The sequence below is a fragment of the Schistocerca americana genome, chromosome 1, assembly GCF_021461395.2.
Source record: "Schistocerca americana isolate TAMUIC-IGC-003095 chromosome 1, iqSchAmer2.1, whole genome shotgun sequence".
NCBI classification, from domain to species: Eukaryota; Metazoa; Arthropoda; class Insecta; order Orthoptera; family Acrididae; genus Schistocerca; species Schistocerca americana.
In genome coordinates this window covers 648,760,291-648,776,966 of record NC_060119.1, presented here as the reverse complement: position 1 = coordinate 648,776,966, position 16,676 = coordinate 648,760,291, and the positions used below count along the sequence as shown (strand labels likewise).

The 16,676-nt window shown below is 39.6% G+C and overlaps 1 protein-coding gene across 1 annotated transcript in view; it reads right to left on the bottom strand.

Moving 5' to 3' along the window:
* LOC124608105 (5'-3' exoribonuclease 2 homolog) overlaps positions 1 to 16,676 on the bottom strand; it is a 419,776-nt gene that overhangs the window by 287,981 nt on the left and 115,119 nt on the right. Inside the window, exons 9-11 of the mRNA XM_047139960.1 lie at positions 9,939 to 10,052; positions 8,267 to 8,488; positions 104 to 211 (exon numbers count right to left, since the gene is read on the bottom strand). Of these exons, the coding sequence (XP_046995916.1) occupies positions 104 to 211; positions 8,267 to 8,488; positions 9,939 to 10,052 (444 nt within the window). The remainder of the gene's footprint in view (positions 1 to 103; positions 212 to 8,266; positions 8,489 to 9,938; positions 10,053 to 16,676) is intronic.

Below are 16,676 nucleotides of genomic sequence, written 5' to 3'. Positions count from 1 at the left end.
ATTATTCTGTACAGTACAGTCAGTTAGAATCCTTGCAATGTTTACAACACATAAAATAAAATTATTCACATGCATCATCGTTGAGAGATAGGTTAATACTCACTGGTTTTGTTCCCTTTTCAAATTCTGTTGATAACACACCTATATTGATAAAATCTGATGCAAAAGGAGCATAATGATATGGAAAGTACCACTTCCATGAAGCACAACCCTAAAAAGAAGAAATACATATTTACTATAACAAAAATTTGAAACTATTTACTAACACTGTGATGTAAAATTCGACACTCCAAATTACAATAAGGTACATAGAAATTCCATAAGTATTACTGATATAGTTGTATAGCAGCTTTTTACCAGAGTATGCATTGAGTGTTCACCAAACAATCTAATCAAAACTGTGAACTCCACTCTGGGGCCAGGTGAAGATTGTGCCGGTCACACAATCTCAAACCAAAAATGATAAGTTTGTTCTAACGAGCCAAATGGTTAATTTAATCTAATTTGAAAGATTTTATGGAGCCACCAGAGTCTAAGATATCTAGTCACTGAATGAGTCACTATATAACTCACAAAAACCAAAAGGAAAGAAAATGATATCGAGTGTCTGAGCTCAGTAGGAATACAGTAGGATTTATCAATGTTGATTAAGCTCATTTACTCGGAAAACTGGAGCCACTGCTTTCACTTCTGGGACATTTGAGACTATCAATCAAAATGCATCACACTAATGTCATCATAGGAAGTTACGAATTGCTGCCACTAATGGGAAGAGTTAATAGTGGGTGTGAACAATTGGACAGCATATTCAAGCAGATGACACAGTAGATGACCACTCTTATGAAGATGGCTGCAAAAGCAGCCAAGCTGCCAGCTGGTCAACAGCAGGCACCTCATTCTCTGTCACTCTGCACACTCACAGCAAATTGGTCAGCCCACCAACTACCAACTGTGCTGCTGCATGAGCACTTGAAAATGAGAAAATTCCTGAAAGGGTTCCGACAGAAGGCAACGAACAAGAGAGGCCACAACCACATCAAACACTCACCACGGGAGGCATATTTTGGAACTCCACATTACCCAGAGGCAGAGGTGACCTGTAAGAAGATAGTCACAGTACAGTGCAACAGACACTTTCCCAGGCTGCTTTGAGGGCGACGGTTTCTCTGACTCACAGTCAGTCCGACAGAAACTGTGCCAGGCAGATAATGACCCAATGATACAACTGTTGTCAAATCATAATATTCACAGTAACAATGTACTGTATGTCGCCACATACAGGTCTCTTCAGTCGATGACATTTTTATCCACAATGTAAACAGGTCTCCTACAACAGCATATTTCCAGGTACATTGGGCTCTCTCAATGAAAAGCCGACAATAGGAAAAAATGTGTTGATCTCACAATTCACACATCTTACTCCACTATGTGTGTTTGATATCAACTGTAGGGGATTACAGATCTGTTGAACAAGGTATGCATTGTACAGAGCAATATAACTCGGCAGCTGTGGAAGAATAATGGACTGGTTTCTGCGAGTAAGTACATCTTTCTGGCTGAATGTCTGAAATATTTGTGCACTTCCTCCTAAACGGTGATGGCATCAGTTAGAACGATTATGCACAGGCTTACTGCTCTAGGGGCCAGTATGTGCACAGGCACAAGGAAGTCCCCATGTCCACTGACCTAATTATACACAATGAATATGGTCACAGTAAAAAGTTCAGGTCACTTATTCACTTGTTTCTGTACAGTGTATGATAGGTTTGAACCCTCGTAGCTTCTGTGAGACGAGGTTGGCGTAGGAGAGAAATTTTTGGTGGGCCGCATCAAACCAATTAACGGAAAAAAAAGCTTCAAAAAAGAATTAAATACTTCCAACATGAGGCAACTGTGATTTAGCGTGCGTGCGTGCCGCATTGTGGGCTTTACTAGAAGGAGCTTATTGTCTGTCACTTCCAGCTACCGTTGCTCCCATCGATGCAAGAATATGTATCTCAACAACAAGGTGATAATATGCAAGGGGTCGGCACAGTGAAATAACTGAGGATCGATACCCTCTCTTTCGCTTCTACATCTGCCCTCCTGTTCCCCGCAATACCCACGTGCCCTGGTACCCAGCAGAATGACACCTCCTTCCCCAGACATTGTGGTTGGAGGACAGTGTACTGGATATTCTGGACTACTTTATCTGCTGGATACCAGTGTTGTAGAGAGAGAAGGGCACTCAGAGAATCTGAACAGACAAGAAATTTAGCACTTGAATATCTCGTCTCCTCCAGTGCCTGCAAGATTGCATATAATTCTGTGTCACAGACAGAGCAGTCACCAGGCAGTTGGATATTGAGGACACAATTAGGGAAGAAAACAGAGCAAGCAATGGAGTCATCCCCTGTTGCAACCCATCCATAACGATGGCTATAGAGTTGTGGTGCTCAGTTAAAATGACCTTAAATAATGTATTAAAAACATATGCTGGAGTGCAATTTCTCATGTACTGCTCTATATCTAAAATTAATCTGGGCCTCTAACAAAGATGGCAGGCGGTTAGCACCCTGGATTTGGGGTTGTACATGCTTCACACCAAGACTCCAGCACACACTGTACATGGACACAAAATAGCACTGCTGCTCATGGACGATTCAGGAAAGACATTCCAGTGATGGACGAGCAACAGAGTGGTACGCAGGTGAAGTCGGAGCTGTGAGGAGCTTACATGCCTGATGCACCATGAAGAGCTTCCACTGGATGGTTAGTGGGGGTTCCCCAGCCTCAGCAAAGAGACTGGGTGTGGGAGCTGCTTCTGTAAGCACTAGTGACCAGCCTTATCGTCTCATGATGGATGACGTCAATAATCTTCAGGGAGGGAGACTTCACTGACCTGTACACTGCATATCCATAGTCTAGCTGTGAATGCACAAAAGCCCCAAAAAACTGGAGCACACATGTCCTGCTGCTCACCAAGATCTGTGACTAAGGCACCTTACGATATTCAGTGCCTTCTGGATTCTGGCTTTCAAGTTTCTTAAGTGTGGAAACCACAACAGTTTGGAGTAAAAAATGAGGCCCTGAAACGTCACTGAGTCTTTACAATGTAGAATGGTATCCCTCATATTCAAGTCAGGTAAATTAAAAATACAATGTGAATTATTAAAATTAACACACACACACACACTTATCTGCCAAAAACTGAAAACACATCTTTGCAGACCACACCTCTAACCTTTGCACTGTAAGCTGCAACTGACAATTCACTGTTGCAACATTGGAGGAGCAATAGAAAACTGCAAAATCGTCCACAAATAAGGAACATTGTGTGGGGTGTCGCACCATAGACGTGACACTTTTTATGGCTTCAGTAAAGAGGGTAACACTTAAAACACAGCTCTGAGGAACATGATCCTACTGCTCAAAATAAGCTGACCGAATGTCACTGAGTCGTGACCTAAAATATCACCACCAAGACAGGAAAGACCAGATGAAGATGGGGAGGTGATCACGAATATCCCAGTCATGGAGTTGCACGAGAATACTATGTCTCCAAGTAGTGTCTTGTGCCTTATGGATGTCAATGAATATACCAAGACAGTGATGTTTACGTAGGAAAGTCTGCTGAACAGTCGCCTCTAGTAGAGCCAGGTTGTCAAAGTGGATCGAAATCTCCGGTACCCACATTGAGAGCAGCTAAGAGGTTGCCTGTCTCTAACAACCAGATGAGACAATGGTTAACCATTTGCTCCAGAGGCCTTCCTACAAAGCTCATTAAGGTGACACTCCAGTAACTACTGGGACAAGTGTGGTCCTTTCCTGGTTTGAGGAGAAGTATCAAAATTGCCTCTCTCCGCAAGCTGCAGAAGTGACCTGTCTCCCATGTTAAATTAAAACATTTGAGATGGATTTCTTTTGATGTTATAAGTAAATGCTGAAGTATGCAGTACCAGATCTGGTAGTGACCAGATGCAGTATCACAAGTCTCAGACAGTACTGATTCCAGCTCCCACATGGAGAGGGGGAAGTTGTAAGGCTCAAAATTCTGGGATCTGAATTCCAACTTGCCCCTCTCTGCAGTCACATAGTAGTGGCAAAATGCCAGATCCTGGCTGGCATTGGCAGTAGTCACTGCAAAACGCTCTGCCATCATGTGAGCGACATCTCCAGACATTTTTTGGAGACACCCCTGGTTCAGTACTGCTGCTATTGGTAAACAACTGTGTTTACCAAAAGTCCTCCAGATAACTTCCCATACTTTTTTAGAACAAGTGGAATAGTTGATGGAGTCCAGGAATGCTTGCCGCGACCTTTTTCTTAATTGCATGTCACGCCTCGGCTCTTCCAACTTGAAAAGCTGGCATTTAAACTGCTAAAGATCTGCACATTTGTCCCAGATTGCTGAACAGCACTCGTAAGTCCACAACAGTACAGGTTGCCTCCTAAGATGACCTGAAGACACAGGAATGGATAAATCAGCAGCATGATGGATTGCTCATGTGATGTGGTCCACCCATTCCAGGATGCTGTCGTGGTGCTATTTAAAAAACAGTTGTAGTTGCATTGTGTTCTTTATTAACTTAAGAACTGTGTGTTTTACCCAAGCAGGGCATCATCAGGTTACGTTTAAAAAAATCATAAATTTTCTGCCAAAAACATGATACTGCATGTACCGTACTAAAAGGCAACCTCATGGAGGCGACAACAGGAATGGCAATGCAAAACAGGACCTCACGCACAAATTGTAAACACAGCCGTATACTACAACAGCGCCAGAGGCTGTACACTCCAATGGCGCCAGAGGCCGTCGGTATTCAATAGTGGATACATATGTATAGTGCATACATATTTATGTACTATGTGAATACCAACAGCCTCTAGCGTTGTTGTAGTATACGGCTGGGTTCACAGTTTGCACACGAGGTAATACATACACTATGTGAATACGGATGGCCTTCTGGCACCGTTTTAGTATACGGCTGGTTTACATTTTGCACTCGAGTTCCTGTTCTGTGCTGTTATTCTTATCATTGCCCCCATGGGGTTGCCTTTTAGTACATTTTATGCAGTATCATGCCTTCTAGACAGATGCTTTTTGGCAGAAAATTTCTGATCCTTTAACGGAACCTAATGATGTCTATCCAGTTGAAGCACATCATTATTAAGTTAATAAATAACATTCTGTAACCTATGACTGTTTTTTTTAAATAGCAGCAATAGAAGGTTGCAGTACCACCACGCCAAGATGGAAAGGAATAATTTTTATGCAGTCATGGTGTTCAAACATAGCCAGCTGTCTGAGTCTCATCTAGTTATCCTTGCTGAACATCCATTTCAGTGGCTTCTGTTCAGTACGCGGATCCACAGTGGGAAGGAAGTGATCACTGGAGTGAAAAGTCATCAGTTGTTTTCCACCGTGATGTTTCGCAAGGGCTGCAGAGGACAAAGAGAGGCTCTGAATGACCCAGTAACAGCTGAGAAATGATTGGGGCTGCCGATGCTGAGGTTACACGGTTCCTGAGATCATGTGGTTCTACAAGACTCGACCCCTGGGGCAAGTACAGCTCAAGCCCCTTAATGCATTATGGGCATTGAAGTCACCTAGTAGGAGAAATGGGTAAGCGAGTTGTGCAATACGGCCTACAAGAGCCTCCGAGTGTATCGCATCCTGCAGAGGTAAATACCGGGAGCAGATAGTGATGATCTGAACCATATGAACAGCAATGGCTACTGCTTGTAGGTCAGTAGCCATAGAGAGAGCAGAGGACAAATGTGTGTCACTGAGAAACACAGCAACCCCTCCCATGGCTCTGTCTCTGGTTAATTCATCTTCTCGGTGAAGGGTGCTGCCCCATAGCACAGGGGCATCAGTGGCTTTAAAAGGTGTTTCTTGTCAACACAGACACAGGGGGCAGGAGTTTCAATTCAACCACATGTGTCCTGAACCCATTAAAGTTCCCCTGTAGTAAGGCAGCCTTTTATCCCAGCAGCAATTTCACTCCACCTTTCCACTGTGAAGAGGAACCCATAGTGGGTGGAGGCTAAATCTTGGGGCGAGATGAATGCTCTAGGCCAACATCAAGTTCCATCGGTTCCGAAAATGAATCATGAGAAATGTTGGAGAGAGCAATATCGAAACTGTGAGACTACTTACCTCCAGTCTGCATCAGCGGTTAAGTCTTTACCTTTGCCTTTGATTTTTTGCCCTAGGCAGGCTTTGGAGCCACAACTGCAGCAGTGGTAGTGGTAGCTCTGGGTAATGTACCAGAGTGATACTTTGGAGGAGCAGATAGCCCCACAAAGTTGGCTACCACAGCCCTGTATGATGTTCTGGGGTGAAATGTAGGCTTCAAAGTAACTGTAGCAGCAGAAGTGTAATGACAAAGGCAGGTACTAGTGCTGACACTAGTAAGCTTTGTTTGTGCAGCAGGCTGTTTGAACCGAAGCAAAGGCGGTAATGAATGTGTGAGGCCTACATTGCCTTATAAATCTTCTTGCCCTCACCATAGGGAATCCGTTTTTAACATTTTGATCTCTTGTATCTTCCATTTTTCAAGGAAGACACAACTGCCCCTACTATGGACAGGGTGAGATCCAGAACAATTCACACTCTTTGGAGGAGATAAACATCCAACTCCTTCATAGGCAGCCTTACAACAATTGCCAGAAGTGGCTTATCTCTTACACCCAAGAGTGATGTGCCCAAAGAGCTCATGTTTAAAACAGTGCATTGGGTTGGCGTCTTAGGGCTGTATGGTTAAGTGAAGAAAACCCGCATTAATATGCACAGGGAGTTTCACGCTATTAAAAGTGAAGATGAACAAGTCTGATTTGATCAGATCCCCTTCCACCCTTTTCATGATATTCTGCTTGCCTACAATGCCTTTCTGGTCCCACTCAACCTTCAGATCTTCTTTAGGGATGTCTACCAGGTTCCTGCCAATTACAACATATTTACTGTAATTTCAGGTGGTATGGAGCTTAGTCTCAATAGCATATCCCCCAAGGATTTTTGCCCTTCTGCAGGTTAGTCACTTGTTGGGAACTTGAGGTTTTGACTACAAGCATCTCTTTCCACAATCACTTAATAGATTTTAACATACCTGCATTTCCCTCTAACCCATTTTTCAAAGCTTCCTTCTTTCCTTTTAACTAATAAAAACACACGCTGACTGGCAGCATGCATTCTGTTACTACAGACACTAAGATTCTGAAACATACCCAAGTCTGGTGGACTAGCTACATGAACCCTTGTATTTGATTGGAAGTTGGTACCTACCAGTGGCTGACCCATTCTGCTGGCAAGTGGAAGGGAATATTTTGAAGAATGCATCTCGGTCCCACGAGTAGCTAGGGAAATAAAAGTCTACCTAAACAGAGCCCTCTGTGCCTAGGTACATCTTATACAACTGAGGTGCAGCAGGTTCCCCACAGGTTGCCCGCTAACGACTGTCCCACCTCAATAGCCATGCATTTCATCAATGAGCATCACACCATGAAACTGAGGTTTTTTTTTACAGGCTGTAACCATCCTTACAATCCAGGTGGTCGCACCACAATCATCATTTCCTGTGACACACAATGACTACTGTTGTGCCATACGTTTGTCACTGATGTATGGCCAGAACTTAGGTGACAAGAGGACTGGCGACACGTACCAGCTCCCACAGCAGCAACCCTGAAAATGAATGCTGAGCCCCTAAGGGCAGCATCACCTGGGTACAAGTGGGGAATTGGGTAAATGATGCTATAAATCATGACAATTGATTTGTGAACTTTTTACATAAAATATTATTTTAAAAAATTTCGACAGCTCTTTACACAAACACTTTAACAAGTCATTTAACATGTTCTTATTAGTGTTTGACCTCCTCTATAGTAGTCAATGAGGACACTAGCTTGAAAATATAAATTATTGGAGGCATACATTTCCCAGTTGAAAAGACCATTATTGCAGTTTGTAATACATTCATTTGGTACAGAGGACTACTACATCTGCTATTTCATAGCAAAAGTATGCGGTCAAAACAATGTATGTTTAAAGTTAGCCATTAGCTCAACTAATTGTTGAGTTTTCAATAAATTCTTAATAACACTGGTATAAAAATGCACTTTCATCAATAGTAATTACCAAGCAGTATTGAGCTATTTAGTGTAAAAATAAAGCATCAAGAACACTGATCAACAAGATTTGTGTCACTATAAAATTTTAATATCTATTCAAAAAATACTGTACGCAAGAGATAAATTAATAGCCATTAGTAGAGTCATCACAAACCTGATAATAATACCGCAGCACCCAACAGAGGCCACGGACATATTCATGTGCCACACGGACACGGAATTCAATGTTATCAGGTCCCACATCAAATTTAGATTCATAATAGCGGTCCTTGAAACCATCTTCCCACAAGCGAACTTCATCATTAACCTCTTCTTCCTCTGAGTCTGAGTTATCTTCCATTTCATTTGATTTCCTTTTAACACCACGGTTTGAACCCTAAAACAACAAGAGTTTAGCACTGTCTTCTTCTGATAACACACATTTAAATGAAACAAGTACTTTGTTGTTTTATATACAAAATTGTAACCTATGGAAAATCCAGGATGAAATGTAACAATACTATAAAAAGAAAAGTTGATACTCACCATATAGCAGAGGTGCAGAGTCGCAGATAGCCACAAAAAAAAGTGACACAAATAAGCTTCCGGCCAACAAGGCCTTTGTTGAAAATAGACAACACACACACACACACACACACACACACACACACACGACTGCAGTCGTGCGTGAGTGCGTGTGTGTGTGTGTGTGTTCTATTTTCAATGAAGCCCTTCTGGGCTGAAAGCTTATTAGTGACAGTCTTTTTGTTGTGCCTATCTGCAACTCAGCATCTCTGCTATATGGTGGGTAGCAACCTCTTTTTTCATAAAATTGTAACCTATACTACAGGTAAAAGCTTCCATGGAGATAAAAGAAAAGTAACAACAACCTTTAAGAAAAATAGACTGGTGTGCAAAACTTTTGTACTATACGGAAGCAGTTCTTTTTATGTATGAGTCAAGTTTCATCTAGCTCTTTTACTTGGCAGTGACACAGAATTTAAAAATTACTTCTGTCCTTAAGTTTTGCACATCAATGTGTATTTAGTTACCACAAATGGATTTCAAAGATGGATGGGAAGAACAATTTTTATTTGATGAAACAGTTATCTATCTACACAGCAGTTATGATCTGCCTGAAACTACAGTGCAGTAGACAATCAACACAAGCAATTCTGGACAAGGCAAAAAGTTCAGCAATCATGCTGCTCAGAATAGATGCGACACAAATAAAACCTGATAATCAATGGGAGTAATGAGGAATATATTTGTGATAAGGACAAAGATTTCCTGCAGCAGTAGATCCAAGAACATTATAGCGGAAATGGAACAAAACAAGATTATCTAGTTGCATAGCTCCTGTTTAAGATACTTTCTTGTCCACTGCCAATGTGTTGGAGAATATTCCTTAATAAAATTCAGTGCAAGAACTCTTAAGAGGCAAAAGTTGAAATTATTACATGTAGTTCCTTAGCAACTCTTTCTTCCAGTATACATTGGCGGGAGGGGGGGGGGGGGGGATATTAGACAGAAATAGAAAAGGTCATAGCTCTGCAATCAGTATACGCTTTTAATGTAGCACTAAAGACTGAAGTATTAGTTACATTCTCAACATACTGCTGCTGATTTGAATGTGTGTAATTCAAGTCAGTGTCCTTTTTGTTCTAGATGACATTAATTAAAGAAGAAGCTTTCTAATATTGATAAAAAAAATCAGTGTGCTGGTTGTGCTTGTGACTGATTCAAAATATTTACTGTTAAGTTCAGGGTGTGGGTAGTTTCTAGCAGAATTTCACTAATTGATACTACTGCAAAAATTATAATAGCAATTATCTTTAGAAGCTCACCTCTGGCACAATTAAGGCATTGAGCCCAGTATTTGAGGCATTCATTGCTTGCATGCGCATTCTGTAGGCTTCTTGACGTGGATTCTGGATAGGGTTGACTGGCTGCCCCACAGGCTGCAAGAATAAGAATGCCACATGAAAAAATCACCACTGTATTTCCACTGATTATCCAATGCAGACATTCAATATACCATGTGCACAAACAAAAACTTTTAGCATCTATCAATTTCAATTGCTGTACAACTTGACTTTCTTCTGTAGCCCTTCACAATATTATTTTCCATGACATCTGGTACATTATTACTGGCTTTGTTCACACGCCAAAATGTTATTCGAGCAGTGACAACTATTTTCAGTGTTTCAGATTAACAGTGACCTATTTGAACAGCAACTTCAAACTGGTCAGAGATTGTTGGCAATTTTCCGAATGGGTCCAAGAATGCTCCTCAAACTGGAAGTCATATGCATGCTTTTAGCCGCTCTTTCATCTGATTTCTTGAATTATTTAATGAAGCTCATTCATTTGTGTCTTAGGATGCATTTTCAAAGTAATTCAAGAACTTTTTATTCACCTTCAGTTTCTATTTTCTGTAAGTATAACAACTTATCCATAAAGATTTTTTCCTTCTTCTTGATGACGTAAAAGAATCACTATTTGGAGTATTAAAAGGATGAAAATATTAATTTTATGGAAGAAGTTATCTTCATTTTTGAGGCAAAAATAATCATAAAATAGGAATAATTTTAATTCACCTAATCCTGCAAAGTAAACATTTTAGCATTGTTATTAGGAAATTTTTCTGTGTACAGTGGTAATTAGCCCCAATATTTGTTAACCAATGGGAGGAAGCACTAGAACAACTAACTACATCTACAATATCATCTCATTTCAAACCCAGGCAAAAGAATAATGAGGGAAATGGGGCATCAATGTTACTTGAGCTAGTGTGGACAGAAAACTATTTACCATATTTTGGGTACTCAAGTTTATAGGAAAGATGTTCAAACTGTGCACCGCAGGATTTGTGTCAGTAGTAGTGTTAGTGTCATGACTTGCCATTAGTCACCGGAACTGATACTGCAATAGAGGGTTGAAACTCGTGCATCAATGTGCATTACAGTTGCACAGAGTCAACAGGTGTCTGAACAATATGAACACGGCTTTACTCGTGAAGCCATTTTATTGAATGAACAGCAGCAGTGCTGCCGCTCTTTGTGAATATTAACAAATTAAAGGAATGCGGAAGGGTCCTCTTCCCACACAGAGACTGAATAACTCAATTGGGAAGTTCGAATTAAATGGCAATTTGGGAAATGCCCATGGGGGGAGGCTGACTGCCAATCATGCCGAAACTTGTTGAAGTTACTGATCCAATGCTGAGAATGTTGGACACAATGTGTGATTTTTAAGCAGTACATGAGCTGTCATGACAGCTGAACATTCCATGGTTCAACATTCAAAAAGTGCTTCAAACAATTGTAAAATGGTGTCTATAGTGTGGGGTTCCAGGCTGTCATGGATACAGATGGTTGTTACACTAAGCAATATTTATAACCTGGAACACAGACATGGTACACAACTGACAAATGTTACCCCTCTCATGCAGAAATTAAAATGTGTTTCAATGGTTTATTCATTATTTCTTTTCTGTATGGCTTCACAAATATTTCCACAAACTTTTATTGTACTACAATCACTTGATTTTCATGGTGTCCCTCTAAAAGTTTAATTATAACTATCCTGTAAGTCACACTGCAATAAGCAAGACAGCATATGAAAAATCTATATTAAAGATTTTCAGAGTATTTCGAATGAGTCTCCTCACATGACAACTGAAGTTTTGTTCGTAAGTTGATGACCTTGGCTGAGCCAAGTATACTACAGAAAAATTGTTCCCATTCTTGGAACATAAAAGCCTAAATATTGAAGAGAAGAGAGAGTGCTGTACAGAAACTTATGTCTAGAACAATGGCCAGGGAAACCAGACATAATACAATAAATTTATTTTATTTCCGTCTACCAAAACAAGGGAAAAACAAATACACTAGTAGACTGTCTACATTTTAAAACAACAAAATAAGCTATAATGAAAAGTATTACCAACATATATGTGGAAAACATGCACTTAAATATGACAAGGCATATCAGTTATAAAACATGGCCTAATGTAATGAATCCACAGTGACATCATCAAAAGATACATACAAAATCAATGTAGCATCATCACACATTTAAACATGGTATACACTAGGTCACAGTGTCATCAGAATCATCTTGTTAAAAGTGCTACTGTTTATGACAAAATCACTCCAGCATCCACAACATGTTTGTGTCGTATGCTTGTTTGATGTCACTGCTGTAGGCCTACATGTATTCATCTATTATATAATTATACAAAATGTACCATCCGTGGAGCAATATGACAACCAAGATCCATGCTGCGTCTGACTTGAAGCTGGCAGTATGGTCTCTTCACCGGTAGGTGAGGCTGCAAACATGCTCCAGGAACTCACAATCCCTGTTCTACACAACTAGCAAAGTTAGACAATTGATGACAAGCAAACATGACTCATACACGAGTAATGACAAAATTACCCCAGGTGGACAATCCACCCACTCCAAAGTGGCAACCAAGCAATCTGACTCTGAGGAGCTTGGGCTTATACGAGAGAGCAAGCTGGAGTGCTCTGGTAAACTTTCAAGAAAAACACACGTATGGGCACTTTCAATATTCAACTTATTGAAGCAGAAAAATTACAAAATCTCACAACTCAGGAAGCAGAAATTCAAATTCTCGCCTTGCATGAAACACACTATACAGATTCAGAAATGATAGACTACAATAATCACAGAATCTTCAAAAGTGTAACAAACAAGAAAATTGGCAAAGGAACAGCACTATTGGGAATGGCCTTTATTGTAGACAAAACAGTGCTGGACTCAGTAACAGATGGGCAACCCATCAACAATCGACTAATGACCCTTAAGTATCAAACACACAAACAAAAACTACACCTTTATTAATGTACATGCACCAACAAATGGTGGTGATAAAAAAGAGCCTGAAAAACAGAGAGATTCTGGGAAGAACTTGAAACAGTGATGGCCAAAATTCCAAAAGATATGTGAAAATACTACTTGGTGACTTCAATGCACAAATTGGCAGAGGACACAGATACAAGAAGACACTAGGAAACTATCCAGCACACAAATTTACCTTAGAAACGGCGCACGACTCATTGAATTATGCCAACAAAACAACCTAAAAGTTATGTCAACCTTATTTCAGAAACATCCCAAAAAACAAAAAACCCATCCACCATTTGGGAGAACTCCAGACTGATCATGTTGCAATATCAGATGACTACCAAAAACAAATTCACGATGTGAAAGTATACAGAGGTGCAGATATCAATTCGGGTCATTATTTAACCAGAATAAAAATTAAATTCATGCCCAAGAGGAAATTCAAAAGAAAAACACTACTGATCCCAAAATTTGAATTATACAAAACCAAAGACTCCAAAATCATTGAAAAATGGGAAGAACAACACGCAGAAGATTAGGAGAAATTTCAAACCAAAATCATCAAAACATCACAAGATCTGATCCCTCTTCACAAAACACCAAAACACCCTTGGTGGAATCAAGAATGCGAGAATGCACTAGAAGAAAGAAGCAAGGCATTTCAAAATTACAATTGTAACAGATCAGAAGAAAAACAGAAGAAATTTTTCAAAATGCACAAACACAATTCCAAGATTCTAAGACATACTAAATGAAAATATGTCAGTGAGAGCAACTACAGTCAATTAAAAAAAAAAAAAAATCAGAAACTACAATATATACAATTTCTATACGAGCTTCACAAACTAGACCAAAGAGTATGCACCACAAAACCTTTGCTTTCGAAAACAAGATGGTAAATTGGCCGTGACAAATAAAGAAAATTGACAAGTACTAGCCACATATTTTTCACAGCTTTTAAACTGTCAAGAACTCAAAGACAGATTCCCAAAAGTGCAGCCAGAAATCTCACCACACAACTCGTCACCACCAACACGAGAAGAAATTTATATGCAAATCAAGAAACTTAAAAGTAATTAAGCATCAGGGGAGGACGGAACTGTAGCAGAACTCTTGAAGAATTTAGGCTCAAATTCACTCAAAGAAATTACTAAAATAATCCAAAACATATGGCCAATCGAAACAAAAATCCCAGATGACTGGAAGATTGCTACGATTCATCCACTATATAAAAAAGGTAATAAATTAGGATCTCTCTACTGCCAGTCACCTACAAAATTCTATGAGCTTGTCCATTGAATAGAACACAACAATAATTAGAACTCAAAGTAGCAGAACATCAAGCAGGATTCAGAACAAACAGATCATGTCCGAAGCTAATATTCAACCTCAAAATCATACTCAAAATGCGAGCTCTCAGACAAAAACCTGTAGTATGCACATTTGTAGATTTCAAAAAAGCGTAAGATTCAATAGACGGGCCCAAACTATTCAAAATTTTAGAAGAGAGCGGATTAGATCCCACAACACGAGAAATCATAAAACAAAGAGTAATTGGCACAAAATCTGAAGTAAAATTTATTAGGAAGAACTCATTCAAACAGGTGTGAGACAAGGTGATGGACTCTCTCCTATTCTGTTCGATGTAGTTCTAGATGAAGTTATGCAAGAATGGGAGAAAGAACTCAAGAAATGTGGGGTTTGGAAGCCAATCTGATTGGGTGTTACCAAAAACAACCTCTACATAGCAGATCTTGCATTTGAGGACAATCTGCTGATACTAACAGAGGATGAGCAGACTGCAGTCAAGCGGCTGGAAATACTCTTTAAGTATGTGCAGAAAATATAGGTTTACAAATTTCATTTGAGAAAACTTAATTCTTTTGTTCCAAAACAGAAATTGCAAGCTTGAAAACAAAATACGGTAAAATTAACAGGGTCCCATACTTTAAATATCTTGGAGAATTCATCGAACCGACAGGTATTAAAAAAATCTTACAGCAACATCGCCTCCAAAAAATTAAAACAGGATTAGGGTCAATGCAAAACCTCTACAACGAAAAAATCAATGTCAAGATGGGCAAACTGTGAGACCACATTCACTTTCAAAAAAATCAAATTTGTTCATTCTTCCATGTGACTTGTATAAATTAAAGACCTGCAAGAGTCCAGCACAAGTCTGGCTGTACTGAACAAAATATTTTTATTTTTAAGCCAGAGCATAATATCTACTTTCCTTGTGTTTGCACTTGGTGTTTTCTCTGTAACATCTGGCATGCTAATTAAAATGGCCCACTTGGAGTACGGTTGGGTAAGAACTGTTTAATGAATGAATCACTTCTCGAAATTGGCAGAATTCATTTCTGAATGGTAGTCACAGCTGTTTATCTTACACCTAAATGGAAGTTTACTCTCAGGAACAAAACTAGAAGAAGAGCCAGCATGCAGAATAATTACCCGACAAGCTTTTCCTGTGGGAACTTTAAAACTACCAGTACCATCATTCATTTTCCACCAGTTACTCATGGAATGATTCCGATTCACTCATGATTCGAAAAGGTAATACACTAATTAACTACCTCCTTATCTTGTACTGTGCATCTTTATAAGGGGAATGGTTCGTGCTACACCTATGTCACTTCTTTCAATTAAAAATTCTCTTCTAAACAAACTTGAAACCAATGTCTTTTAAAATTCTTTGCATTGACAAGCACTACCACCGAAGCTTTTTTCTCACGCATAATTGTAACGATTTTCGTGAAGTCAGGTATTCACTACTTATATACATTTCAAACACGAAATTCCGTAAAATATCACTGTCAAAACCATCCATTTGTGCTATCAGTCTCTTGTGCTTTCAATGCTTTACAGGCAATATGAAACCAAATTGTCCTGATGTTTCTACAACTCTAAGACTTACCACTCCCTGTACAGTTCTTTTCACAACATATGCTTCTGCAGTTCACTCTTGTGTCTTCAAAATGTCAGAAATAGAAGGGCGACTTTCAGATTCACATTTGAAAAAGTTATAAATATACTAAATAAACCTACTCACCTGCTTGGGAAGCACTTCACTTTTATTGCTGTTGCCTGACATATTTATTTGGAAATCGCACTAACACATTTACAGATACACATTAACAGCTACAAAAACATAACATTAACATCTGAATGAATAATTTGGTCGCTCTCTGAATGAAACTGCATTGTCACGAAGAACAGCAACAGCACAGCATGCGGGAGAGAGATTTTCGCAGTTTAGTTGTAACCCATGGCTAGCTGCTCGGAGAGAGAATGAGTCTTATTGGCTGCTCGCAGTTAATGCAGGGAGATCTGCAGAATGGCTGAATATTGGGCTGCCTTCCTACAAGATGCAAACTATAGTTGTATTTGTTTTTCCAATGGTAGCTGTAGATCTGAAGATGGTCACCACTGACCAAAACCGGTAGTCTGAAGACTTAATAATTAGGTGATCATGGACAGAAATAAAATAAATTTATTCTACACTTTCTGGATCACTGTTCTATACGTGATGATGTTGAAGCTTTTGGGATATGATAACTCATACAGTATGAAGTCAATAACTTTCCTTTAATCAAGCCACACTGTAAACCCTCAAAAGTGGATGGTGTGTTAAAAAAAGCTTCTCAACATTTGCTATGAATGTCCTTTAATTGGTGGTGCACTTTGGTCATCCAAATACTTTAGAA